General features: G+C 36.6%; 2 protein-coding genes across 5 annotated transcripts; one reads left to right on the plus strand and one right to left on the minus strand.

The window, feature by feature from the left end:
- Positions 1-18,662: 18,662 nt before the first annotated feature.
- Positions 18,663-21,393, plus strand: KIS (tubulin folding cofactor A (KIESEL)). Its single transcript, XM_039051096.2, has 4 exons — positions 18,663-18,929; positions 20,129-20,287; positions 20,806-20,892; positions 21,031-21,393. Exons 2-4 carry the CDS (start codon positions 20,135-20,137, stop codon positions 21,130-21,132), a joined length of 342 nt encoding a protein of 113 aa, XP_038907024.1. The 5' UTR covers positions 18,663-18,929; positions 20,129-20,134; the 3' UTR covers positions 21,133-21,393.
- A 1,071-nt stretch (positions 21,394-22,464) lies between these two features.
- On the minus strand, positions 22,465-26,617 carry ASG1 (nuclear factor 1 A-type protein (DUF1005)). Of its 4 annotated transcripts, none has more exons than XM_090307936.1 (4): positions 26,340-26,378; positions 25,264-25,337; positions 23,420-24,089; positions 22,465-23,301 (listed from the first exon to the last, which is right to left on the minus strand). In XM_090307936.1, the coding sequence occupies exons 3-4, from the start codon at positions 24,025-24,027 to the stop codon at positions 22,623-22,625; spliced, it is 1,287 nt and encodes a 428-aa protein (XP_090164062.1). In that variant the 5' UTR covers positions 24,028-24,089; positions 25,264-25,337; positions 26,340-26,378; the 3' UTR covers positions 22,465-22,622. The 4 variants fall into 4 exon arrangements, with proteins under 4 accessions (XP_090164062.1, XP_090164061.1, XP_038874344.1 ...); XM_090307935.1 differs by lacking the exon at positions 26,340-26,378 and adding an exon at positions 25,719-26,307; XM_039018416.2 differs by lacking the exon at positions 25,264-25,337 and having other exon boundaries at positions 25,719-26,617.
- Positions 26,618-27,430: the final 813 nt, after the last annotated feature.

The following is a 27,430-nucleotide window of genomic DNA, read 5'->3' on the forward strand; positions in this document are numbered from 1 at the left end:
CCTTGGATTCATGGAAAGAGGGTGATAATGTCGATACTGTATCAATGTTTCTAGTTATATCAAAATGGGATTAAGAAAGTTGAAGTAGCCTTTGATCCATTTTCATAAGTCGAGTCTCACTTTGCAGATGCGTTGTTTTATTTGAAGAGAGAAAGTGTTGGTGAGGAAATGCCCGTAGAGACTCCATCAATAAAGGATGGAGGTGAATTCAAGTGAAAATCACAAGTAGATGCAGGAAACGAAACAGGCAACAAGGCATGAGCCTCTAACTCAAAAGGGAGTGAAGCATCCACAAGCATTATAAAGACACTGATTTTAAAAGACGAAAAGGCTAATCTTTCGATCCTACCCTATGTCCCTTTGTCAAGATGCAAGAAGGGTGAATCACCCTTTATGGAATGCTCAAAATGTTGAGTTGCATGTCCTAAAACTCGTAGTTTGTAACTTTAAACATATTCGATTTGAAATAAAGATATTATTGAAGTTTATTCAATAAATATGTTATTGAATATGTAAATTACACTTGTAAGAGCCTAAATTCAATAAACTAAGATCCATAACTATTACATGAGTACTTGGACGTTATATGGAGACATAAAATGGATTAAGTTCGAGTTTATAGCCAAAACGGTCTATAGTATATGAATAAGGTTCGGTACCTCATTCTAGTAGCACTATCATATGTGGCCCACTTTGTATCTAGTACAAACGATGTAATCCTGAATCGTTCATGTAGAGATATGCGAGTGGAGACATCCTATGCAAAGAGTTTTTATAAAACCGGACTAAGAAATCAGTCACTCTTACTTTATAACGTTGTTTACTATTTAAGACTAATTATTTCAAAACGATAACCTAGGTAACTCGACCTTAATCCTGAGCTAACTATTATCTTCTGTTTATTCGGGATTATTTTTAGATTTGAATAGGTGAGGGTTGGCTCAACAACGTCGGCTCAATAAGTCTACCATTTTAGGGGTAAGACCGGGTGGATAGCTGGGGACATAGGTTGCAGGAAGAAATTCACTCCTACCCACTTTTAGGGATAGTAAAGAGGTTGTTCTCTTAAGTATTGATTCCAGGTCTTAAACAAGGGGCATACCCTCTCACTGGCCCAAGAGGGATTCAGTTTGGTGATTGGATTACAAACCAATTGTTCATTAGAGAATCAATAGAACTTAAGGAGCAAGATGTAATCTTGGGGGGTAAAATAGCTTTTGACCTGGCCGTCATTACAAACAACCTGCGAATGGTCAACTTACTGATTATGGTTAAATTCAGTGGATAGAAATATGGATATTTGTAATACATAGTAGAATAAGAGAAAAATCTAAAAATATATTACATCTTTAAAATATTTGCAAATATGTATGAGTTGACTAGTCAATCTTTGATTTTTTTTTTTAATTTCCAATTTCGTCTTCCCTTGTTTTATCTTGTTTTACATTTTTTTAGTCTTTTTATTTTCTTTCTCTTCTTCAATTTTTGCTTCTTCCCTCCATTTTTTCATCTTTTCATTTTATTTTCTTTCTCAGTTTTTGCTTCTTCCCTTTTTTTTTATTCTTTCCTTTATCTGATTTTTCTTCTTTCCTTTATTTTTTATTTTCTTTCATTTTCTTCTTTCTCCCTTTCTTTTTCTTTCCTTTATTTTTTCTTTTCTTTTCTTTCTTCAGTTTTTGCTTGTTCCTTTTTATTTTTTTTTCTTTCTTCGGTTTTTGCTTATTCCTTTTTTAAAATTTTTATTTTCTTTCCTTTATCTGATTTTTGCTTCTTCCTTTTTCCTTTTTTATTCTTTTCTTTTCTTTTCTTTCTCCGATTTTTTGCTTCTTCCTTTTTTTTTTAGTTTTTCTTTCATTTCTCTGGTTTTGCTTCTCTTTTTCTATTTAATTTTCTTTTCTTTCTTTGGTTTTTGCTTCTTCTTTTTCTCTTATTCTTAAAAATTTTCTTTCCTTTATTTGAATTTTTTCTTCTTCCCATTTTTTTCACAAGAATTATGTGAGTTTCGTGCCCAATATTTGAAAGTACTCAATTCATAAGTGACTTAACACCAACAAGTCAATCATCAAGTTTGATTATTATAACAAATAATAAATATAATAGCAAATGAAAATCTATCAGTGATAGCCACTAATATTTTCTATCATTGATAGCTTAATTTTTTATTATATTTTTATAGTTAATAGCCACTTATAGAAATCTACCATTGATAGCAAGCTAAGTGAATTTCATTAATAAAGTTGAATCTCGAACTAAAATGTAAATGGAATGCCTATAAGTTATCACTAATAGCATGTTCATCAGTGATAGAAGATATCATCGAAAAGAAAATGGACTTATAAATGTCTGTGAAGGACAAGAAAGGGGCAAAAAGGTGTTCAGTGGCTATGATTGATGGAAGCTACTACTGATAACATGTTACCATGATAGAAGCTAATACTAATAGCATGTCATCGATGATAGAAGCTACCTGATAGCACGTTATCGGTGATAGAAACTACCCGATAGCACATTATCGATGATAAAAGCTACCACTGATAGCATGTTATCGGTGATAGAGAGCTACCACTGATAGCATGATATCAGTGAGATAATTGATAGTATCTTATTAGTGATGTTATCAGTGAAAGAAGCTATCATTGATAACCACGATATGAGTGATGTTAGTGATATTAGTGATAGAACTTATGTGATATCTATATATCGATTTTCTTTCAAAGGTGATAACCAGTTATAAAAATCTATCATTGATAGTCTTAAGTGTTAATATTTCAAGGTTGGTTCTAATTGATGAAAGTCTATCAGTGATAGCGACTGATAACTACCATCAGTGATAGCCATGATAAAAGATTATTAGTGATAGCTACTGTGTAATCAAAGTTGTTGGTTTTCTTTCAAAGTTGATCACTATTTATAATCTATCATTGGTAGCCACTGATAGTCTTAAGTATTAATATTTCAATTGACGAAAGTGAATCAATGATAGCTATTGATAATTGATAGCAAATTAAAAACTAATATTTCAAGATTGTATTAATATTTCTCAAATTGAAAGTTATCGCTGATAGCAACTATCATCGATAGCAATTGATAGAAGCTATCAGTGATAGTAGCTGATAGTAGCTATCAATGGCTATCACTGATAGCTGCTATCAGTGATAGCTTTTAAAATTGGGAAGAAGCGAGCAAAATGGTGGCTAGGCATGAGTTTTTTAGTCTTTTACCATTTTTTGATCTATATATGCAATTATTTTATCCTTGTACAGCATATTCTATTATTTTGGGCTTGAATTCTATTTATGCAATTAGCCTTAGAAATATATCTTCAGTGAGGGGAGTGCAACTACTAGGCTTTAGTGGAATGATCTGTTAATTAACAAATGTTGATTAATTCGATTTAAAGAGTTTAGCCGATTAATTTCGGGTCATTGGAGTCCATGATCTATAGGTTCATTAGGTCCCCCCTATTAGCTCACAAATGGTTAAATCTTAGAATAAAGTGATGAGTAAATTTGAATCGTTCAAATTCGAATTCAGGAATTAGTAATTATATATTTATATAATTACACGTTTAATTATCGAATTAAACGAAATTGGAGAATTTGGACAATATTTAAATTTGATTTAAACATTATTATATGAATAGAGATTCATGTTAGGAACTGGTGTTTAATTAATTTAATATTTGATATTAAATTAATATAATTAGTTAAATTGTTTAATTAATTATTAAAAATTAATTGTTGAATTAATTTTGTAAGATTAATGAATTTTTTTACTTAATATTAATATAGAATTAATATTTTGAATTTTCTGAATTAATTTTGAAAATTAAAAGATAAATTGAATTTAAATTGAAATTCAATTTTTATAGGAAAATTCAACTAAGTGGGTTTTTTCAACTTTGTACACTCAAAATTCCACTCACATTAAGACCTACTTTGTGTCAAACCAAGAAGGAGTAGGGTGGCATGTTGAATTGAACAAAACCCAGTTCATTTAAACTAAGATTTGGGGGATATGCAAGAAAATTCGGGTTGGAAAATACACTGAAGAAGGGTTCTTCAACTTAACTTTCTCCATTAGATTCCCTTCAATTCAGCTCATTTTGGAATCCACCTTCCAACCTAAGGTCCTAGAAAATAGTTGAGAAGATCAAGTGGTAGTCTACATCTTGTTGCTAAGGAGATTCAAGCTGATTTTGAATTTAGAAAAGTTCTTCAAAGGTAAACGAACAAAACCCTATTTTCTTGTTATGACATGCTTAATTAGATGCTAAAATTGATTAATTAGAGTGTTTAATGATTCTTATTTCTTCCGTTAATTGCATACTAACTCCATCACAATAGGCTTGAAGGTTAGTGATATTGAAATCTTAAAGGAGAATTTCATTACACCACCCACTCTGATAACGAAGCAGAAAATCCATAAATCAAAGGAAGACTTGAAAAAAGTAAATCTGCTCGAAACACGAAAGAAAAATGGGTTTGATCCTAAAGCTTACAAATATCTGGCAAAAGTAGGTTATACCTTCACGACTCACACCGAGTTTAAGAGCTTGAGGATTTATGAACGACTCGAGCTTTCTTCGACCCAAAAAAAGCTTTTGTAGGAGGGGCATGTTATGTAGGGTTTGTGCCCTAAAGTCTTGTGTCCTATAGTTTGTAAACAACTTTGTACGAATATTTGTGATGTATAATATATATGATATTTACTTCACTTCTTGACTTTGCACATTTAGATTTTTTTTTTATTTTACCACAAACCAATAAACTTAATATCCTTGGCTGTCTTTATATAACTTAAGCATGTATGTAGTGATATACAAGTGGATCATGTCTTAAGTGACAACCAAAATAGTCTGTAGTATATGGATATAAGAGAGAAACCTTATCCTAGTAACATTATAGACGCGACCCGTTTTGTGGAATTGTTACAAATGTTGTGACTTGTCACAGATGGTCTGATCTTGATCATTTGTGTAGTGGACATGCGAGCGGGTGCGTCCTATACAAAGAATTTGTTTAAGACCTAACCTTGAAGTGTTAATGTCTTGTCATATAACTCCGTTCATGACTGAGACTTCACTTCACTAGGATGACCATAGGTACAATGACCTCAATCCTAAGTGAGTTGGGTACTTCTGCCATTGAGGATAGTCCTTTGATTTGCATGGGTGCGAGTGGCTAGAGCACCGACTCAAACCTACCATTTTGGGTATTTGTCTGATTTGGGAGCTGGGAACTCAGCTACACAAGATGGAATTCACTCCTTCCCCGAGGTAGGGGTAAGTAGATAGCTCTTTTAAGGGTTGATTCCGAGGCTTGAACGATGTGGCACCACACACCTTCTCTTGGCCCGAGAGGTGTTCACACATAGTTGGACTATGTTGTATTGTTCATTAGAGGAATCAGTGGTACTTAAGGAGTGAGATGTAACTACAGGGGCAAAACGGTAAATTGGTCCAACTGTACTTACGAGCATCTGTGAAAGGTCATCGTACTCATGATTGGTTATATCCGATGGACACAGAAATATATCTATGGTTAGAAGAGTTTAGTTATTGGTCTTTAGTGGAATGCCTGACAGTTAACGGATGGTGGATCTCGTGGCTAAAAAGTTTAGTCAGCTATTCACGGACCGTTGAAGCTTCAAGCTATAGGTACATTAGGTCCCCTAGGTAGTTTGGATAAAGTCAAGAATCAGTGTTTGGGTTAATTGAAATGTTCAAATTGACAAGAGAAAGTTTGATTATATATGATATAATTAGACTTGTTAATTATATATGATATAATTGGCTAAATATATGAGATACATTATTTTAGAGGAAATTAGATATAAATATGATTTATATCAAGTAGAGGAGAAATTACTATAGTAGATATGTGATATCAAACTATAGGTTAAAAATATAATATGATTATATTTATTAATATTTTAATTGGTTAATTATATGATAATTAACCCAAAATCACATTCGGACGTGCGTTAGTGTGAATTGCGTCGGTTATTGTAACCGATGAATTAAAATGAAATTTGTTTCATTTTGAATCATTTGTCCGGAAAAAGATCGAAGGAGCACATTGGTGTGAAACGTAATTGATCGCTTAAAATCGAGAGCCTATACAATAGTCGCTCTGCACCTAAACGATCGCACACTAAGTCCTAAACAATCGGTTAGCTTACCTAAACGATCGTTTAGTGTGTCGTGTTTGCTAAACGATCGCCTTCTATTCTCCAAACGATCGTTTAGTAAAATCTACACAATCGTGTAGTTTCTCCTAAACGATAAGCATCTTGCTAGACGATAGCTTCATATTCCCTCCCACTTGTTTATCGCCTACACGATCAATTCTTCCTCCTATCTCTACCAAATTCACCGAAGACCACACTTTGAGTTCTCACTCCGAGAATACCTGGGGCTCTTTTCTGGTGGTGTCGTACCATTGGAGCTTCGAGCCATAGGTCCATAAAGTCCCCTTGGTAGCTTGGAGACAAATTGAGAATCAGTTTTTGGGTCAGTTTGAAATGTTTAAATTGACAAGGGGGAGTTCAATTATATATGATATAATTGAACGAGTTAATTAAATATGATATAATTAACTTTATGTATGAGATACATTAATTTGGAGAAAATTGGGTATAAATATGATTTATATCTAGTGGAAGAAAATATTATAATTAATATATGATATTAATTTATGTGTTATGAATATGATGAGATCATATTCATTAGACGGTTATAAAGGAAATGTAGCGGGATCTCTTCTGTTCTAGTAACGGATGAGTGTATTGAAAGATCACATTGAGATACATAAATAGCTTACGGTGTGTTAAGCATGAGAGGCGTGGACATTGTGAAAATGAGTGTGTCATCACTTAGAAAATCAGTGCCTATACGATAGTACCTGCACGATCGCTTAAATGTACGATATTGCTAAGTAATCGCTTACCTATAACACCTTCGCGTGCTATTTACTAAATGATCATTTACCTTTTCCTAAGCGATCGTTTAGCTCCCAATATTTACTAAATGATCGTATAGACGATCACTTGGTTTTTTCTACACGATCGTTTAGACGATCGCTCACCTTTGTCCTACATGATCGTATAGATGATCGCTTACCCTTTTCTACACGATCATTTAGACGATCGCTTACTTTTTCCTACACGATCGTATACTTCACCTAAATAATCAAACATCTTGTCTATGCGATAAACGACCTCATCTCCCAGTTGCTTGATCGTTGTGTACGGTCTCTCTTCCTCCTTCCCTCTACCAAATCCGAAGAAAGCCCACACTTTGGATTCTCACTCCAAGAATACTAGGAGCTCTAAGTGGTGGTGTCATCTTTGGTTCCTTCTGTTCGAGTGGTGATTTTTTGAGGTAGACGGTTTGGTTTTAGACTCGTTATGAAGAAGAAATCTTTAACTGATATGATCTCTTGATCTCTTTAGCATTATGAATGCATATTAGTATATTTGAATGTATATGTGGTAATTCTGTCACGATGAATTGGAAAGATCCGCTTCCGCCCGTAGGCACTTTGATTAAGAGTTCTTTCATGTTATACCTGCATCGAGGAAGGGGCTTGGATATGAGTCGTCAAAGCTAGTTCGCATAATTAGAAGGGTAAAGAAAAAGGTGGTTGATAGAACCATATAATTGCAGAGGAAGTCGATGATGTAGGAGAAAGGGAGAGCAAGGATAAAAGAACCTCAACCTTCGACTGCATCAGGCCGTTTGTCGCACATGCTTTTGTCTTCAGGAGATCGGGCATAAAGGAAGTAAAGAAAGAAAGTCCACGCACGACCCACTAGCACTATCCAACACTCAGCCTTTCGAAGGTTGACTATGCCTTCTAAAGAAGATGAAGAAATTGTCTGTCAATCCCCAGTAGTGACGCGACCATCAGCCTTCAAAAGATTGGGTGCAGTTTCGAAGAAAAGAAAAGAAAAATCACGCGCGTCTATTTTTTATCGCCTTAAGCACGAGAGTGTTAAGGACTACTTCAACAAGTGTGTCTCTAGTGAGATAAAGGGTGAAGGAGAAATTGTAGTGTTATCCCCAATGTAGCCATAAGGAAGAAGGAGTAAATATCTCATGCATCAATCTAGCGGTGCCTCAAGCATAAGGATACCGAAGGTCCATCAGGTGAGTAATCATCTTGTGAAACAAGGAGTGGTGGGGAAGTTCGTAGTGCCATTCCTTCATGATAACTTGTAGAAATACAAGTTATTTATACTATTTTATTTAGATATTGCGGCCAAAAGAAAGTAAAGTTGTGTCAATTGTATAGAAATTAGCTAAGAAATACAAGAATTATAAATTGTCGTCAATACACCCACTAACATCATTGCGATGGTAGAAAAGGATATTTCAAGTCTATTTTGCAGGAAATCAAGTCACCGCATGCGTTTATGGCTCAAGATAAAAGAATAACGCATCTACGTCGTATTGCGCCCATCATTTAGGAATGAATAGACGATCAATGACGGCGCATGTGAAAGTCGATCAAGAGCTTTGCGATCAATGCAACTTCAATCGCATGCGGTAATAAAAAAAAAACACCGCATGTGGGCAAATGATCGAAGATATGAAGAGTAACGCAAATGCGGAGGATTCTGACGCATGTACAGCTGACCATTGTGCATTTCGGACAGGATTGATTGCATAAAAAAGGAATATTCACTCCACCATTTCCGAAACTGCCTTAACAATAAAGTGGGGACCACAAGTCAGAGAGTCAAAGTTTAGCCTATAAATAGCTCCGGCCATTCCACTAAAAAAATATGCTTGAATACATAGAAGAATGTATATACTGATCTGAGAGAGAGAGACTGGTTGAGCGACTAATCAGAATAGACCTAGGAAGAATTAAGAGACAAGGCCGAGAAGTGAGTCTCCAGGCAAAGAATCCTTTCGATCCCCGCCGTTAAAGCTCTTTACGAAGGTCACTTCTACCAGAAGAGCAAGCCTGAGAGGGAACCTCTTCTCTTTATTCATTCCACACGCCGGCAAGCAAAACCACCGTCCAGATCTGTGTCAAAATGTTGACAGTCTTCTATATTTTTTTCTATCTCTTTATCATCTCTTGTACTCATCTTCTTAATCTTTATCATTCACACCATGTATCATACGCTTAATCTTAGTATTAATTGTTATGATCACTTTCATCTCCATCTTTCTGTCTATTTTCGTTCATCCGTAATTCACTTTCTCCACGATGTTTTCTTAATCCCTTGGGTAATTAGCATGAATTAAGCAATTAATTAATTGGGTTAAGGAAATAATTAAGTTTAGTCAAGGCATGCTAGATGGCATCTTCACCTGTGAGGGAAGAAGTAAAGATGCCATTCTGCCTATCGAGAGAGTGTTGGAAGAATGCATTGACTAAAGCAAGAAGTACTTCTAGAGATGGAAGCAACCTTGCGTTCACCACGTTCATCCCTGTTTCACCATAGAGATATGAGTACGCAGCCGATCACCGAAAGGTGTACGCCAAGGGAAAGCGGAACCTTAGTTACATCTTTAACGCAATTAACAAACTTGTGATGTTTGTACCAATTATTCTTCCCATTTCTGATTCATACATAAAGACTTGTCACCGCATACCACGATCATTTGTATAAACTTCGCAGTCGGTCTCGAAATCAACATAATGTATATCATGTATCTTGTACCTTGCATCACGTTAGCTTAGGTTTATTTTCATCGCACTTTATTTTATTAACGCAACTTTAGTTTATCTGCACAATTTTACTTTACCGTAATTTAATTTTCTGTACAAACACACACTTTATTAATTGTAAAAACAACGGTCACATGTATCACAAATGTAACACACTAACGACAACAATCCCTATGTTCGACCTCGAATCAATCCGAGAAACTTGCATTGGAATTATACTTGGTTTCAGCGCAAGCAAACTTGTGACAACGCATTACTCCATAGCATACTACAAGCATTTAGTTAACAACGCATATGTCTAGAAGTAGTCATGCATAACACAGCATCCACATTCCATTTCTATCTTTACGTCATCAAGTTTATGGAAACATGAGCTTGTATGATTCATTCATCTGTATTCATATTTGTCCGCATGCTGTAAGTAGTGTGAATAAGCATAAGATACACAATTTTATGCACAACAAGTTTATGGCGCCGTTGTCGGGGATTGGTAACGGTTATTGTTGAGTACGTTTGTGATATTTTGTAGGACAAATCTCTCTGTACTAGTTGTTTATCGCGAAGAGAGTCTGATGGTTTATGAGTACTGGAACTGATCCAAAATTTGTGGCTGACCCAGAGATCGAGCGGACATTTCGTGCAAGGGCATGCCAGAACCGAGCAAGGTGAAAGAAGGCCAACATGGCAGATAATAACAATGATAATGTGGCACCTGAGGTAAATCAAGGGGTGGGAAGGCCAGCGCAAGATCCTATTTTTCTTGCGATTGACCACAACATCCCGATGAGGAATTACGCGGCGCCCAATCTGTATGATTTTTCGCCCAAAATTTCAAAGCCGATAGTTGAGAAGAACGCAAGATTCGAGATCAAACCGGTCATGCTCCAAATGATTCAGAATGCGTAGCAGTTTGGTGGTCTGCAAGGTGAGGACCCACATGCCCATCTGACCAGTTTTTTCGAAATGTACGGTAACTTCTCTATACCTGGCATTACCTCAGAAGGTATCAGACTATACCTCTTCCCTTACGCCTTGAGGGATGAGGCTAAGAGGTGGGCTCATTCACTAGAGCCAAATGAAATCACTTCCTGGGATCAGTTGGTTGAACAGTTTATGAAGAATTTCTTCCCTCCGGCAATCAATGCAAGAAGACGGAAGGACGTGTTGAACTTTGAGCAGATGGATAACGAGACCCTTAGTACCGCCTGGGTGCGATTCAGAAGATTGATGAAGAATTGTCCGCATATCGGGATACCCGATTGCGTCCTGATGGAAACATTCTATAATGGCCTGAACAGATCAACACAGGCTGTTGCTGATGCCTCCGCGGCAGGAGGTTTTATGGATACAACATACACTGAGGCCAAGATCAACCGGTCAAGGATGACTGGATAAAACATACCTTGTCATCCTTGACTGCATCTCGCAAAATATGGATGACTGGGTTGACTATGGGTACGGAGGAAGAGGCTCCGAAAGAAGAAGAAATGATTCTACCATTATACCTACGGAGACAATGACAACTTTGGCCGCCCAAATGGCCACAGTGACCTCTATCCTCCAGTCGATGGCGCTTAATCAAGGTGCCCTCTCCCAAGGATCATCGCAACCCAATGCGCTGACTCAAGTGGCTGCAATCGGTTACGTCAATTGTGGAGAAGGCCATGTAGTGGAAATGTGCCCATCGAACCTGCGATAAGTATGCGCTATCCAGAACAATCTGTACAGCAACACATATAATCCTAGTTGGAGGAATCACCCTAACTTCGGTTGGGGAGGGAATCATAACCAAGGTGGGCTAAGTAACCATCAGAATAGTAACTCCGGGAATCGAGGAAACTCTCCACCTTTTCACCAAAACCAAAATCAAGGGCAACAGAGACAACTGCAACATCAACCATCCTCTTCTAACACCTATAGTAATTCATTGGAGTCCCTGCTCAAGTAATATATGGATAAAAACGATGCGGTGATGTAGGCGTAGGCGTCTTCAATTAGAAATTTGGAGATTCAAGTAGGGCAGCTGGCATCCGAGTTACATAATAGAACACCTGAAACGTTGTCGAGCAATTTCGAAGCCCCTGGATCTCATAGGAAAGAACAATGTCCTTGAAGACATTGTGCAGGAAAGCTAGACCGCCTACGGAGGTGTGGATTGCGTTCATCATGGAAAACTATCTTCCGGTCTATATCTCTGAATTCTATGTTTACATGCTTTCTTAATTCCTGTCTTTATTGCTTTATGAACTTTTTCATTTATTGCTTCATTTAATTAGTTTTTATGACTTTATGAATTTATGCCTCAGTTAATTCTCTTGCATTTATTTCCATGCTCTCTTTAATTTCGTTAACTTTTATGTCATAATTGCGTTATTCTTAAAACTTGGTGAATGATTGTTTAATAAGAAGAGAATTAATACCGCAAGGTCCTTGTGACTTGCGTTGATGAAAAATATATATATATAATAACAAAAATAATAAAACAATCAACATCCGGTATGCATTGCGATGATGGGTTCATCTTATACCAACAAGATACACTTTGCATTCATTCAACTCAAATGCATTGTGTTGAGGGGTGTGTTGCGCTCGTATGTGTTCTTTGCCCGTCCTTAGCAAAAATGCATTATGTTGAGGTAGTGTTGCGCTGGTAGAAATATCGTGCGTCCGTCCTCCAGAAATGCATTGAGTTAAGGGGTGTGTTGCAGGGATACATGCGTTGTTGCCTGTCTTCTGCAAAAATGCATTTGCGTTGATGAATTCATTGCGTTGATTCTTAACCTTGCGTCCATCTGAATAAAATACCAAAGAAAATTCTTTTTGCAAACTGAGAAGTCTAATCGCTTCAGCTTCCAAGGACATGATGAATCTGCAGACGAAAGGACGTACGACTCTGCAAATTCATAAATGAGAGAAGGGCAGGCCTTTTGAGGAACTCGATGCCTGCCACTGCAGAATCTACGTTGGGCCCATCAAGGCCCAACCTATAAATTTTGTACTCTTCGTCTTAGGTCATTTACTTGCTTCATTTTGCAAACAGAAACCCTAAAGCCTTTGCATACCGACTTTCTTCCTTCCCAAAACCCTAAAGAATTTCCTAATGTTCTTACTCCAGCATCCATGGCAGACCAGTCTCCCCAACCATCTTCTTCACCCTCATCACCCTCAAAAGCCCAACTCACTGAACGATATGCGGCATTCGTTGCAGCAAGTCGCCGTCTCGCCGCCCAACCATAAACCATCCCTCGAGTCGCCGTAAAAACTCGGCGAAAGCCTGTAGCAGTCATACCACTCCAGTTCAAAAGAGGGCAGAGTTCAGAGAGCACCCCACTCCCAACTTTTTCCTCTGAAAGTGAAAAGAAAATAAGGGACGATAAGGAAGTGTTTGGGAGTATACTCAACAACATGGAGAAAGAAGGAGGACTGCTCGAAGCTGGGGTTGTAAACCAACCACTATCTTTGGAGGAGGAGATGGAGGAAGCATCAAGTAGAAGCGCTCTGACAATCTTGGATCCTAAGGAAACTGCTAATGCAGAATCCTATGAAGGACCCATCAGGGTCGCTTTAGAGGAAGCGGCGACGGAGAAGCAGCCTGAAGTGGCTGAAGAGAAGAAGAAGAAGAAGATCAAAGAGAAGAGGGCTGAAGGAGATGAGGAAACCTATCCAATCAAGAAGAAGGAAAGGAAAACGAATGAGAAGAAGAAACGCAGGCGGGAGGAGAGGCGCCTGAAGAATGAGGAAGAGAGGAGAAAGAGGGATGAGAGCACAGAACTGGACAGAGAATCCACCTCCATACACAATTTTATGCACAACACTTCACACGTGAAAAGAAAGATCTTCATTATTCTTAACACAAGCGAGGGTTCCCTAAAGGTGAAAAGGCGTGACGTTATCTTCACTAGCCCTCAAAATGGAAGCTTAGAGCATGGGGAAGGTGAAACTTCATGTCACCACATTACCATCATCGAAGAGTCTGAAAATGAAATGTTCAAAGAGGATGTAGAAAATGCTCTACTAGGTCTGGAGGATGGTGGTCAATCCATAGTGGATGAAGTAAAAAAGGTGAATCTTGGCATAGTAGAGGAGCCATACCTAACTTTCATTAGTGCATCTCTCTTTGGTGAGGAGGAAGGTGAATAGATGAGTTTACTCACTGCATACAGGGACATTTATGCTTGGTCTTACAAAGAGAAGTCGAGGCTTGATCTAAAGGCAGCAATCCATCATCTCGCAATTGAACAGGGGTGTCGGTCGATTAACAAGCTCAAGGACGCTTTCAACCAGAGCTTATTCCTCAGATTAAAGCTGAAATCAATAAGTTGATCGAAGTAAGGTTTATCCGTGAAGTCAAGTACCCAACGTGGATAGTCAACATTGTCCTTGTTAGAAAGAAGAATAGATAGTTTCATATTTGTGTAAGTTTCATATTTGTGTAAACTTTAGTGATCTAAACAATGCATGCCTGAAAGATGATTTTCCATTACCCACCACGGAGATCATGGTTGATACGACGACAGGGCCCCCATGTCCTTTATTGATGGATTGTCCGGGTATAACCAAATACGAATGGCTCTTGCTGGTGAGGAAATAATGGCCTTTCGAACTTCAAAAGGAATATATTGTTACAATGTGATGCCCTTCGGGTTGAAGAATGATGGTGTTACTTACCAACATGCCATGTAGAAGGTGTTTGATGATATGTTATACAGACATGTAGAATGTTATGTTGATGATCTCGTGATCAAGTTCAAGAAACAACAAGATCATTTAAAGGATCTGAAAACTGTGTTCGATCGCCTACGAAAATACCAATTGAGGATGAATCCTCTCAAGTGTGAGTTCGGTGTAACCTCAGGGAAGTTTCTTAGTTTCGTTGTAAGGCATCAAGGGATTGAAATATATCAATCCAAGATCAATGTTATTCATAAGATGTCGAGGCCAAAGAATTTACATGAGTTAAAAAGTCTTCAAGGACATCTGACTTACATCTGAAGGTTTATTTCCAACTTGGCTGGTCGATGTCAACCTTTTCGAAGTCTAATGAGAAAATGAAAATTTTTTGAATGAGATGAGGCCTGCCAGAATGCTTTTGACAGCATATACTTGTTTAGTCCTCCTATCCTAGGCACTCCTGTAGCAGGCAAGTTGTTGATATTATATATTGTCGTGCAAGAAAGATTGTTGGGGGTATTGTTGGCACAAGAAAGAAGAGAAAGGAAAAGATCATGCTCTCTACTATCTAAGTAGGACTTTAACTAGAGCTGAAATCAATTACTCTCCTATTGAGAAAACGTGCCTTGCACTTTTTTTCGATATCGACAAGCTGAGACACTATATGCAAGCCTCAACAGTTTATCTAATTGCGAAAGTTGATCCCATCAATTACATTTATCTAGGCCAATCATCTTTGAACGTTTGGCCAAATGTGCAATCATGCTTCAGCAATACGACATTGTCTATGTGCCGCAAAAGGCGATTAAAGGACAAGCGATGGCCAAATTCTTAGTAAATCACCCAATTCCATCAGATTGGAAGTTAAGTTTAAAGACTTACCCGATGATGAAGTTCTCTTCACAGAAGTCACGGAGCCTTGGTACATGTTATTCGATGGTACAAAAAAAAGGAGTGGTGTAGGGGCAAGCATCGTCCTCATTTCACCAGAGAAACACATGTTGCCTTATAGCTTTGCGCTTACTGAATTGTGCTTGAACAATGTCGCTGAATACAAGACCTTGATAGCCGGCCTCTAAATGGCTTTGGAGATTGGAGTATCATATGTAGAGATTTTTTATGACTTAAAGTTGATAATCAATCAGCTCTTACTCCAGTATGATGTGAAGCACAATGACTTGAAGCCTTACTTCATTCATGCCAGATAGTTGATGGATAAATTCAAAAGTGTGATGTTGGAGCATGTCCCAAGGTTAGAAAATAAGAAGGTGGACGCCTTGGTGAACTTGGTTAATGCCCTGATAGTTTTAGAAGATGTATCTCTAAGGATATCGCTTTGTCGAAGGTAGGATATACCTTCAGTCGAGACTACATGTAAAGAAATTAATGCAATATCAGTATGTTTAACTGATAAGAAAGACAGGTGGCAACCCATTATAGATTACCTTGAGCATGGAAGGCTTCTTGACGACCTCCGCTATAAAACCAAAATTTGAAGAAGAGTTTCTCACTTCATTTATTACAAAGGGGTTTTATATTGTTGCTCCCTTTAAAGGCTCTTTCTTCGATGCCTTGGAAATGAGGAATCAATGAAGGCTTTGGAAGAAGGACATTCAAGTGTCTACGGCATGCATCAATCTGGACCAAAGCTTCAATTCCAACTGAAAATGATGGGTTACTACTGACAAGGATGATCTAAGATTCGATGCAGTATGCAAAGAAATGTGAGGCTTGTCAATACCATGCAAACTTCATTCATCAACCGCCCAAGCCTCTATATCCGACTATAGTTTCATTGCCTTTTGAAGCATGTGGACTCTATCTTGTTGGCCCTATAACACCTAAGTTTTTAGCAGGACATTCTTATATCCTCGCGGTCACTGATTACTTTTCAAGGTATGTTGAGGTTATCACCTTGAGAGAAGCTAAGAAGGAAAACTTGGTGGACTTTATCTGTACTCACATCATCTACGGTATGGTATATCCCATCGAATTGTGACAGATAATGGGAGGCAGTTCTCCAATGGCTTAATGGACGGCTTATGTGAGAAATTCAAGTTCAAACAATACAAGTCATTCATGTACAACGCTGCTATAAATGGGTTGGCAGAGACATTCAACAAAATGTTATGCAACTTGCTAAAGAAAATTGTCTCTAAGTCAAAGAGAGATTAGCAAAGAGAAGATTGGTAAGGCATTGTAGGCTTATCAAAACACTCATCGTACTCCTAAGGAGTTACACCATACTCTCTTATCTATGGAGTAGAAGTTATCCTCTCTTTGGAAAGAGAAATTCCATCATTAAGGATGGCAATGCAAGAGGGATTGACTACAGAAAACAATGTCAAGTTACGTCTTCAAGTGTTAGAAACACTTGATGAAAGATGACTAAAAGCTCAACAGACGTTGGAATGTTACCGAGCGCAAATATCTAAAGCCTTTGATAAGCACATGAAACCTCGATCTTTTGAAGTCAGTGATCTGATGTTTGCTTAAGAAGACCTATCATCACGATGAGACATACAAAAAATAAGTTCACACCTAAATAGGATGGACCTTACATCATCAAATAAATCTACACAAATGAAGTATACAAGATCATTGATCAAGATAGACTAAGAGTTGGCCAATCAACGACAAATTTCTTAAGAAATTTTATGCTTAATAAATATGTAAAAATAAATAAAAATAAAAGAATAGAACTAACTCCTTATCGTGAGAGTATAAACTGCATGGGCCAAGGTGAACGGTCCAAACAAAACAAAGAAAAATCTATTGAACTATGTTATGACTTGATCCCGTTATCATAAAGGGTACATAGGCAACTTAAAATAAAATTTAAGTGCAGTAGCACGCAAATATATATATATATATATATATATATATATATATATATATATATATATATATATATATATTATTTTCATTAAATTAAAATATTCAAAGTCACATATACAAAACAATAAAGATTGAATAAAAAAATGGGAGACGGAGGGGGAGCTGGCTAAAGTCAGAGCTTCCACTTGAAGTCTTTTAATTCTTTGTCCATAGTTTCTATGTTTCTACGAATTGTAGCTAAAGCCTCAATACCCGCATCAGTTATAGTGGGGGTGCTTTCAAAAGTATTGATTTTGGCAACTTCAAATTATTTTTCAGCTATGGCCTTTTTTTTCTCATAAGATAAACTCGATAGCTTCTTGGACTCAGCATCTAGACTTTGAAGTTTGGTTTCTAGTTAAGGAGTTGGTTCTATTTTTGGATTTTGGGCAGCTTGCTCTTAAATGACTTTGCCTTCCTCTTATAGTTGGCTTATCAATGTCAGGGCTTCCTTCATGCGAGATGTCGTCTTGCCCAATCGATGGTCCTCTCGGCGGAAGGCAATTGTGCGAAAGATGAAGATTGCACCGCATTGAAATTATCTATCCTTTTAAGATAACTATTCACAAATTGTTGAAGAGGAGTCAAATTACTCGGATGAATCTTTGAAATGCCAGAAAATATTGTTGCTACTTCCAGTTTAAGGCTTGGTATGTGCTCAAAAGGAGTGCACTCAATCTTGTCTTGAATATCCTCCCACATAGATACGACTGCTTGCCGATGGAAGTTTGAAACCACTACCTTCCCAAAATATAGAAAAGGTTCAGGGTGTTCAGTAATCGGTTCACTGTCTGCACACCGTGTTGGTTCAGAAATCTTGAGGGAACTAGGAGGGGGCATGATTTTTCTTATTTTAGGTACTTCGGAACAACCAACCTCGTCAGGAGAATGGTTTACTAATAGTAGGCTTAGTGGAAGCCTAAATACATTTGAGAGGGAGTTTCACATCTAAGAGGAGCTTAGGTGATGTGGGAGTTGAGCTCTACATGAACTACTATAGTAATTGGTGTATTACAGATAAGTACTACGTTGTAAATTGCTTAACTCATCATTATTAGTGAATTATCTTTCATGAGCACACAGCCTCTTAGACGCAGGTGGTTTATCACTGAACTAGGATACCAACCCCATGTTCATTTATCTTTATTGTTGTTAGAATTATGTTGTTACAATACTTGTTAGCACTTTCTATTTAACATCCAAATTTCGAGTATTGAGTCATCCTAACGCCTTTTCAGATAACATAAGAAAAAACGGATATGGGAGAAACTCAAAATCTAAGGACGAAGTGAGAGGTGATTTATCTAAAACTGAGGTGATTTATTTAAAACTGAGGACAGAGGGAATATTTCACATCTTCAAAAGCTCAAAAAAAAATATTTAGGTGTTGGGTTATTTTGGGCATTTTCCCCAAATAGTTTTAATGGATCTTATTATTATTTAAAAAAAAGAAGAAGGAGGAGGGAAAAAAAACCTTTGGATTAGAGAAGTGGGGTCGTGTTTGGTCTCCTCTCTTCTGCTACGAATCTGCATTCTTTGGGTTGTTTTGATACAATAGAAAAAAAGAAAAAAAAAAAAAAATATATATATATATATATATATAGCAAGTTCTACCGAAGAAGAAGCGATCAGAGGTTTTTCGTGAATTTTTTATTCGAAATTTCGTCAGACGCTCGAGTTCTTCCGGAGCAGGTAGGTTTTCCTTCGAATTTTCTAGCTTTGGCGGTTCTTCAATCGTCTCCATTATCATTACCCTCTAATAATTTCCAATCGAAACACCATATAAGTTCACCGATTACAACCCCATCCACGTACATTGATCCCTCGATTCAATTTCCTTTTTGTAACCCATTTCTACCTTTTTTTCATCTCTTGATTTCTGCTCTGTCTAGATCTTGCTTAGATTCGAGATAGGTAACGTGTTATTGTGGTTATGCATATGCTAATGTTAGGACTAATCGTCTCTGCAAATGAAATAGGCAATCGGAGTCTTGATATCTATGGAAATTCGTAGTGTAGGTTGAAAATCTGAATTTTAGTCGTCACTCCGAGCTAAGTGCAGAGTGCAGGCTAGAAAACTCTGGTTGGGAGTTCTTTTTAGACCGTGAACTTAGCAACATTGATATTGTCAATATGGTATCTTGGTCTCTAGTTTTCTTTTGGTTATGTGATTCTAAGAGCTTCTTCAGAAAATTAGGTCTTGGGTATTATTCTCCCCTAGGCTAGTAAATATGGCTTTGTACATTTTGGTAAATGTGCTCATTGATCCACTGCATATCTTTCTTTCAACTGCCAAACCTTGATTTGGTTGAAATTGTTCCTTGGAACATCCTGAGGTATAAGAAATGTAGGCATTTAAATTGAAATTGGTAAACTTCACTGTTAAAGAAATTTTGTATCCATGAGTTTCCCCAAAATTTTGTGTGTAAAGGTGTGGGAATGAACATTATTGCCCCTGAGTTTTCAATATTTGAAGAAGAGCTTACCTCCATGATACAAGAAACTTTGACAACTTAGCTCCATGTGGAAAACTTGATGTTGAGACCATGTTCTGAGTCTGAAGTTTTGATAGCATCTTAGGGTTGAAGAAGAGGAAAGAATGTATTACTGATTAATTACCACGAATTCACACGACCCCTAACAAACTTTAAGAAAATGATAAATTAATTCGTAATGGAGTCCCAATTTTCATGCTTTTGTGAGAACTGAGAAGCAAAATATTGTCTCTCTTTGCAAGTTATTAAACCATTTCCTGATTTTTGACCACCTATAATTTCTGGTCTAAATTGATTCAATTCAGTGAATTAGGTTTATGGTGTGAAATCTAAGCTACTTATCCTAAACGGGAGGTTTGTGGATTACAAATCCATGATATATTCTTCTTGTGATAGGTCATTATGGCTACTGTAAAGAACCTGAAGATTAAGACGGCAACATGCAAACGAATTATCAAGGAGTTGCATTCTTATGAGAAGGAGGTCGAGATAGAAGCTGCCAAAACAGCTGACATGAAAGAAAAAGGGGCTGACCCTTATGACCTTAAACAACAGGTATGTACATGGGTTGCATTCTTAATAATCAAAAGTTTGTATGATTATTGTCTGCTCGACTGCTCATGGATTTGTTTGTGGCATCTGTGAATATCTTAAAAGGGATTTCTTAGACATTCAAAACCTTGTGATAGACACAAATGTCCAATATTACAGAAGATGAACGATAGAATTTGTGAGCGTGAAGATAAGTCTTTTGAACCCAAGAATAATGGTATCGAATTTGGAGCCTAGAGATGGTTTTCAATGTAGGATTTTTGTAATTGTTTTTGGCCCTTTAACTTTCTTGTTGCCGTTCAACTTTATTTTCTGAAAGGTAAAAAATCAAATCGACCTACTAAAATGTTATTTGGGATAAAGGAGATTAAATGTAATGCCATCATCATATGAATCCTATTCAATTGGTTATGTTATTTGGGATAAAGGAGATTAAATGTAATGCCATCATCATATGAATCCTCTTCAATCGGTTATGTATTATATTACGATTTTACAATTAACATTCTCATTGTAATCAGGAAAATGTGCTGGCTGAATCAAGGATGATGGTTCCCGATTGTCACAAGCGTTTGGAGTCCGCCTTAGTTGATTTGAAAGGAGCATTGGTATTACTTATCGTTACCTTTGCTTTTCATCCTTCCCTTTCCTGCTCTTCTGAGGAGCTTGATTCTTGAAGGTTCTCTGCCGGTGCCCAGTTTGCTAAGTAAATTAAAACAAACCTTTTTCATCTTCTTCATCTGCAGGCCGAACTGGAAAAATCGACACAAGAGAAAGGCCCAGAGTTCAATGACGCTCGGAGTACAATCACCGAGATCGAAAGTTTCCTTCAGACAACAGAGGAATAGTAGTGAGTTTGACACTATCTTAATTGATGCCTGATTGCTTGTAGAACTAATTAATCAAACTATTGCTTTGCAATACTAGTGCTGAATGTTTGGCTTTTGGATTCTAAGTTCATACTTTGGAAAGAGAGTTTCATCTTCTGCTATTCACTACTATCATCAAGTGTAAGACTAAACTCGTCTGCTGGGTATTGTATTTGAAAATATTTTGATGGTGTTTGCCCAAATTTAAAGTAAAGGATCTCTAAATATATACAATAGAAATCAAGCACATTTACTTGTTGAATGAGTTCTAAGTAAGCATTAAAGATGATTAATAAGAGAGTTCGGTAAATATAATAAAGGTGATAATAATTATTAATCAAAAGTCAATGACCATGGGTAGGCCTAGTGGCATTGTTTGTTGCACGTGAAAAAAGTGGAAGGAATGATTTCAATTCCTTTGGCATATGGTGTGTGCGTGTGGGTGAGTGGAGAATCAAAACCTTTCACCTCTTAATTGAAAATATGTTTTATATAAGATGAACTATGCTTATTTTGACGGTTACTATTGTTAATTCAAGATATTATAATTTTTTAATATTGTTATTATTTCTTTAAACAATCAAATGTGGTTGAGTTAAGTGACTTTGGTGAAATTGGTTGTTGTACGTGTGACTTAGATCACTCATCACAATTATTAAAAATGATAGTGATAAAAGCCAACGTTGGCATAGATATTATTATTTAATTGTCACCTATTTGTTTCTTGTTAAATTATAATAAAGTTTCTTCCATTATATAACTTCAATATCTTCCAAGAATTTTAAAAGCAGTGTTTAAATTATAGGGGTTAAATTGTCAATTAAAAATAACATAGACAACATAGCAACTAATCTCGTGAACTTAAAGAGTAGATAACCCAAAACAATTCAAGAACTAATGCAACTTGAAAGAAATATGACCCTGAGGATTAGGTGGTGAATGGTGATTGGTGAGTTGAACCCAGGTTTTTCTCTGTAGAACAAGGGCTTGTTTTCCTATATAAACATCAATCGATAACTACTCAAAAAAAAAATGTAGCTTTTCTTTTTCTTTTTAGAACAAGTTAATACAATACAACTATTTTTTCAAAAATATATATATTTAGTGAATTTCCATTGATGACGTTTACTTTTCCTTCTGAACCAAACTTCCCTTGATGAAGAGGAAAGGTGGAGTTTTGGCTTTCTTTTTCCTTCCTCCCAAATACTCTTATGTCTTGGGAATTGAAAAGAATAAGGTAAATTATATTGGGTCTACAAAGATAACAAAGAATATGATGGAGCCTAGAAAGGTAAGATAAGGGACATCACCTTATGCTGTACAAAATGCCAAATTTTATAGCCTTGAGAGATAAATTCATACAGATGTATGCCCATCTTTGTTTATGTTTTTCTACACATCAATTTTACCTTAAAAGCACTTCTTTCTTTCTTTTTTTTTTTTTTTTCCTTTTCCTTTCCTTTTTCTCCCTAAGAATGCCGAGGCGCTCTCCTAATCTTCCTTCGGAACGGCCTACATGCCTCGATGCTGAGATCAACTGCAGCTGCAAGCGCCATGAAAATGGCAGCATCTTCTATACATGTCACATGTCGCATTGCAAGTTGAACCATTGGCTTACTGCTTTTTCCTTCTCCTTGTACTCTGCAACTCATGACAAAACCTCCAACCACTTGGCCTAATGCTGCAAAGTCTCCGCTGCTCTGCGGGCTTGGTATTGGACTTGTTGCTGCTCGCAACTGTTTGTCAGTGTCTATGAAAAACTCCCCACCTTTCTCGGCATTGATATGGATCTCAGACATGAGAAGTTCCCCTCCCTCTTGGGCTTCGGAGAGAAGGTGAAAGCGACAGCAGACAGTGTCTCTAATCCCACGCTCGCGCCACGCCTCGAGCTTTCCCCATGGCTGCCAACTTTCAGGTATGCAAACATCGGGACGAACAATCAGCCAGGACCCGGGGTTTGACCTGGCAACCCAATCGCAACCTGTTGATGGCACAAAGGGAGTAGTTATGAAGGCTGCTGCAACAGCCGAGCCAGAAAGATCATGTATCTTCACCTTCCAGCCTTTTCTTTCTCTTCGCTCGACCTCGAGATCTGAGCCATCACCAGGACCTGACCAATAGTTGCTCAATGAATCCGCCTGGGATACCCTATTAGTTTATTTCAACTGTCAAAGATTGAGTCCAGATGAAGAAAAACAAAGCAGAGTTCCAGAAAAGAACTTTTAACAGAGGAAAGATAGTTCTAGTTTTGTGTGAGTTGCATCACCTGTCTCGACTAAATTTGCAGCTAAAGATCGGTTGTTTAATCGAGCCTTGAAGCTGGACGATTTGCGGGCTTAATCTAGTAACATCTTCAAACTGAAAAACATATCTTGGATCAGGATCTAGTTTCACTCTCAAATGAAGCTCTGCTCCATGTCTTCCATTTTCATTCTTGCTTTTGCCAATGCCTATCCACCCATTGAAAAGAATGACTGGCTTCCCATCACCCCATTCGGGACCAACGTCCAGTTTAAACGTCCCGATCAGCTGCCTTTTGATGCCAACACCACAGTGGGATCCCTTCCTTCCAGAGAAGACAGATATTTCAAGACAGGCATGAGTGTTGTAGAAGCAGCCAGGTGCCAGTAATGCTTTCAGATCAGACTCTTCAAGATAGAAGCTTGAGACAATGCTATGAGAGTCAGGTATTGCTTCAGGAGATGGGACTAGCGGGATTGAAGATGTCTGCACAGGGAAACCCCGAAGACGAATTTCACACGAACACGGAGAAGAGAAAGCATTGACTCCAGGTTTTGTAGAGTTTAGAGAAGTTCCTGGGATTCTCAATCCCAACGATCCAATTGACAACCTAATAAACGCCTGAGGATCCATTTTCCTCACAATTTTTTGTCCATTTGATACAGATCGTTTATATTTCGACAGGCTCAAGTATCCTAAACCAACAGAAAAACAATCATCAGAAACAAAAACAACTTACAAATTGCTTGATAGTCCTTGTTTCTGTAACGAATTTGGCATTATTTGGGATTTAGATGACATACAAAAGACAGGAAAAACAAGAACTGCCCATCAAAGTTCAACTCAGAACATGAATCAAAAGGGAAAACTTCAATCTACTGATCAATTAAGCATGACAGAGATATCTTCAACATCAAACATATATCTGTTAAAAACTCGAACATGATCTATCGAATGAAACTAATTTAGAAATAACGATGAACTTTCCCAAACCAGGTTTTTTTATTATGTTTGAATCACGACATAACTATGCCGGTAGAGAATAAAAAATGCTTTAGCACTAGGAAAGTAAGATGCTTTAACCCATAAATAATCATATTTGGAGAATTAAACAGCCTGTTTAACATGGAGATTCTCGAGTCCAAACCTCAAATACAATGAGGCGAACACTTGTAGAAGGGGAAGAAAAAAGGCATATTAAATTGACTTCTAGTTTAAGATCAAAATGGACCATATCCCAAATTGGTTTTGGTTAAACTACTTTGCCTTTTAAAAATCAACTCTCATCCCTTGGTGAGATGTTGTATTGAATTTTATACTTTCTGGCATTTCTGCGGTTTCTAAGATACCATTTGTAAACTGAATAACACAATCAAAAAAGGGAAAAAAAAATAATCCTGTATTGCTCTGCTTCATCAGGGTTCTTATACAAGTACAAAAATATGTGTGTCCTATAATGTAGACAGTCCTAAAGAATTGATATTGATCTGTCCACCTTTTTCTTTTTGCTTCACTATTCACTTATGATAAAGTACAAGAAGGAAAAGAGTAATTATTCAATACTTAAAAAAGCATTTAACGCGGAAGATGGAGCAAAGGAAAAATAAGGATATAAATAGCTATGTCCAATCTTCAAGTTTTAGTTTACTCACACAAACTATTCATTTTCAGTTTTTTACTTTTAGCTTGTTACTCACAATAACTTCATTTTGTAATTCACTTTTAGAAAACGTTTTAAAAACAAAATCCTAGCCAAATCTTAGTAACTAAAGTATTCAAAAAAGTGTCTCAGAAAAGTTGAAAAACAAAACAAAGAAACTTTAAACCAAAGAACTCTACTTTTTAAAAACATAAAACAAAAAACATAACTGTTGTCAATGGAGCTTAGCTTTCAAAATTTTCCAATAACTGAGAATCTCCTGTCTGGAATTCAGCTTCTCTTCCTGATTCCAAACTTCTAAAGTTACTGCCACTTAACAACTACAGAGAATTTGATGAAAAACAAAGAAAAAGTATAAAACACAAACAAATTCAGTTGGGAAGAACATCAAGCAAAGCAAACACATGGGTGACCCCATTAATTTTTATCATCTCAGAGAACTCATTGAAGCAAAAAGAGCTAAATTCACAGTCATGAACACAAACCCACCTAATACTTCCAACAAGTAAAGCAGAAACCAAAAGAGCAACCAACCCACAAAAAGCATTCATGAGGAATGAAGACTCATACCAAAAGAAATCAGCAATAAAGATAAACCAATCCCAAAAAGAAAGAAAGAAAACAAAAGAAAAAAACAAACTACAATGACTTGATTTCTACTTACCTTGTGATTAGTAGCTAAGTAGAAACAGTACTGCAGTGCTCCATAGAAAGCAAAGCAGCCAAAATTCCTGAAGAAGAATAAGAACAGCAACATTTCCCCTAAACTCAAATCCCACTTCCAATCCAATTCCCCTTCACTTTCCCTCTAATTCTCTTTCTAAATGTGAAAGGATGAATGTTTTTAGAGATCTAACAAGAAGCTATTAAAAAACAAGAAAAAAACCCAATCCCCATAGCAACAAAAGTCTTGAATGTCACGTAGAAGACTTCACAGATCACGAGACTGCCACACAAACCCTAAAATAAACCAAACCCAGAAAAGGAAACACCCTATTTCCCTCACTCTCTCACTGGAATCAGGAACAGAAATTTATAATAAACCCTTTTCCTTCGCTGAAATCTGCATTATTTCTCACGAAATAGACGGAGAAATTTAAGGGGGAGGAGAAGGGGTTTTGTTCAATTTTCTTCTAAAATACCAAACAGTTCAATAATGGATTAAATCAAATAAAGAAAGAGATGGGTAAGGGGTAATACTACCAACCCTTTTGAATTTCAGAAGAAACAAGAACAGAAAAAGAGAATGAAGCGATAAAATTGAGGTGAAAAGTTTTGGAAATACCCAATTGAGAAAGGGAAATTTTACTCTGATCTCGAGTTTTGAATGTCACTATTGGGTTGGAAAAGAATAGAGAAATAGTGGAGAGTGGAAGGAAAAAAGCGATGGAGAGAGAGAGAGAAATCGTGGAAACAGCTGTAACCAATTTGGCGTATCAGAGAAGAGCATGTTGTTGTTGTTGTTGTTGATGATGTTCTTCGTTCATAAATTCATTAAATTATGAAGGGAAAAAAAAAGAATATTGGAATTAAAAAAAAGAGAGAGAAAGATTGAGAAATGTGAAAGAAAAAAAGATTGGGATCGCTATCCATAATACATGTGCCTGACTTCATCTTCTCAACTGTTCTCAACCCAAATTCCAATTTTGCATTTATCATTTTTTTTCTTTTTTATTAATTAAATTATAAATAATATCCTTTAATTTTGTAAAATAGGAGAAATTACCTATATTAAAATTATCATATGGAGAGGTAGGTTTGATATTCAAAAATCACTCTACAATAATCCAACATGTAGATAATGTTGGGGGTAAATTGGAAAAGATTGGGTAGAGTCGAATCTAAATGTTGACTATGTAAGCATCGTATTTCAAGAGGAATAGTTATGGGTTTTCAAATTTTTCCATCAAATTTTGAAAAATTTTAGTTTTAACTTTGAACTTTCAAATTTGTTTAAAAAAAATTATCTTGTTTGTTGAAATAAGATGATTCAATGGGACAGTTAATATGCAAAAATTAAAAGACGTGTAATATCATTTAACATGTTTATCATATACGAAATGAATAGTAACAATGATTTTAGAGCCCATTTGGATTAACTTGAGAAAAAATTGGTTTTCGAAAAATTCAATTTTATTTAAACACTTTTGATAAAAACGGATTAAGATACACTTGAAAAACTATTTTGAATAGTTGTCAAACACTCAAATTTCTTCCAAAATGACTTAAATTTTAGATTAAATACTTAAAAATGTATTACAAACACATCTTTAATTTTATATATAGTTGTTAGGTATATGAAGTAAGCTACACTCATGCCGATTTTCATCCTTTATTTAAACCCAAAAAAAAAAAAATCTTGGAACAAATTTCGAA

Source organism: Benincasa hispida, chromosome 12, assembly GCF_027475165.1.
Source record: "Benincasa hispida cultivar pf3 chromosome 12, pf3_genome.v1.1, whole genome shotgun sequence".
In the NCBI taxonomy this organism is placed as follows: Eukaryota; Viridiplantae; Streptophyta; class Magnoliopsida; order Cucurbitales; family Cucurbitaceae; genus Benincasa; species Benincasa hispida.

Bases quoted from the DNA above. Each gene is read 5' to 3' on its own strand.
- KIS (XM_039051096.2), top strand. From the start codon at position 20,135: ATGGCTACTGTAAAGAACCTGAAGATTAAGACGGCAACATGCAAACGA. The intron at 20,288-20,805 runs GTATGTACATGG...CATTGTAATCAG, and splicing joins CTTATGACCTTAAACAACAG to GAAAATGTGCTGGCTGAATC. The intron at 20,893-21,030 runs GTATTACTTATC...CTTCATCTGCAG, and splicing joins TTGATTTGAAAGGAGCATTG to GCCGAACTGGAAAAATCGAC.
- ASG1 (XM_039018416.2), bottom strand. From the start codon at position 24,027: ATGGATCCTCAGGCGTTTATTAGGTTGTCAATTGGATCGTTGGGATTG. The intron at 23,302-23,419 runs GTGATGCAACTC...ATAAACTAATAG, and splicing joins TGCAAATTTAGTCGAGACAG to GGTATCCCAGGCGGATTCAT.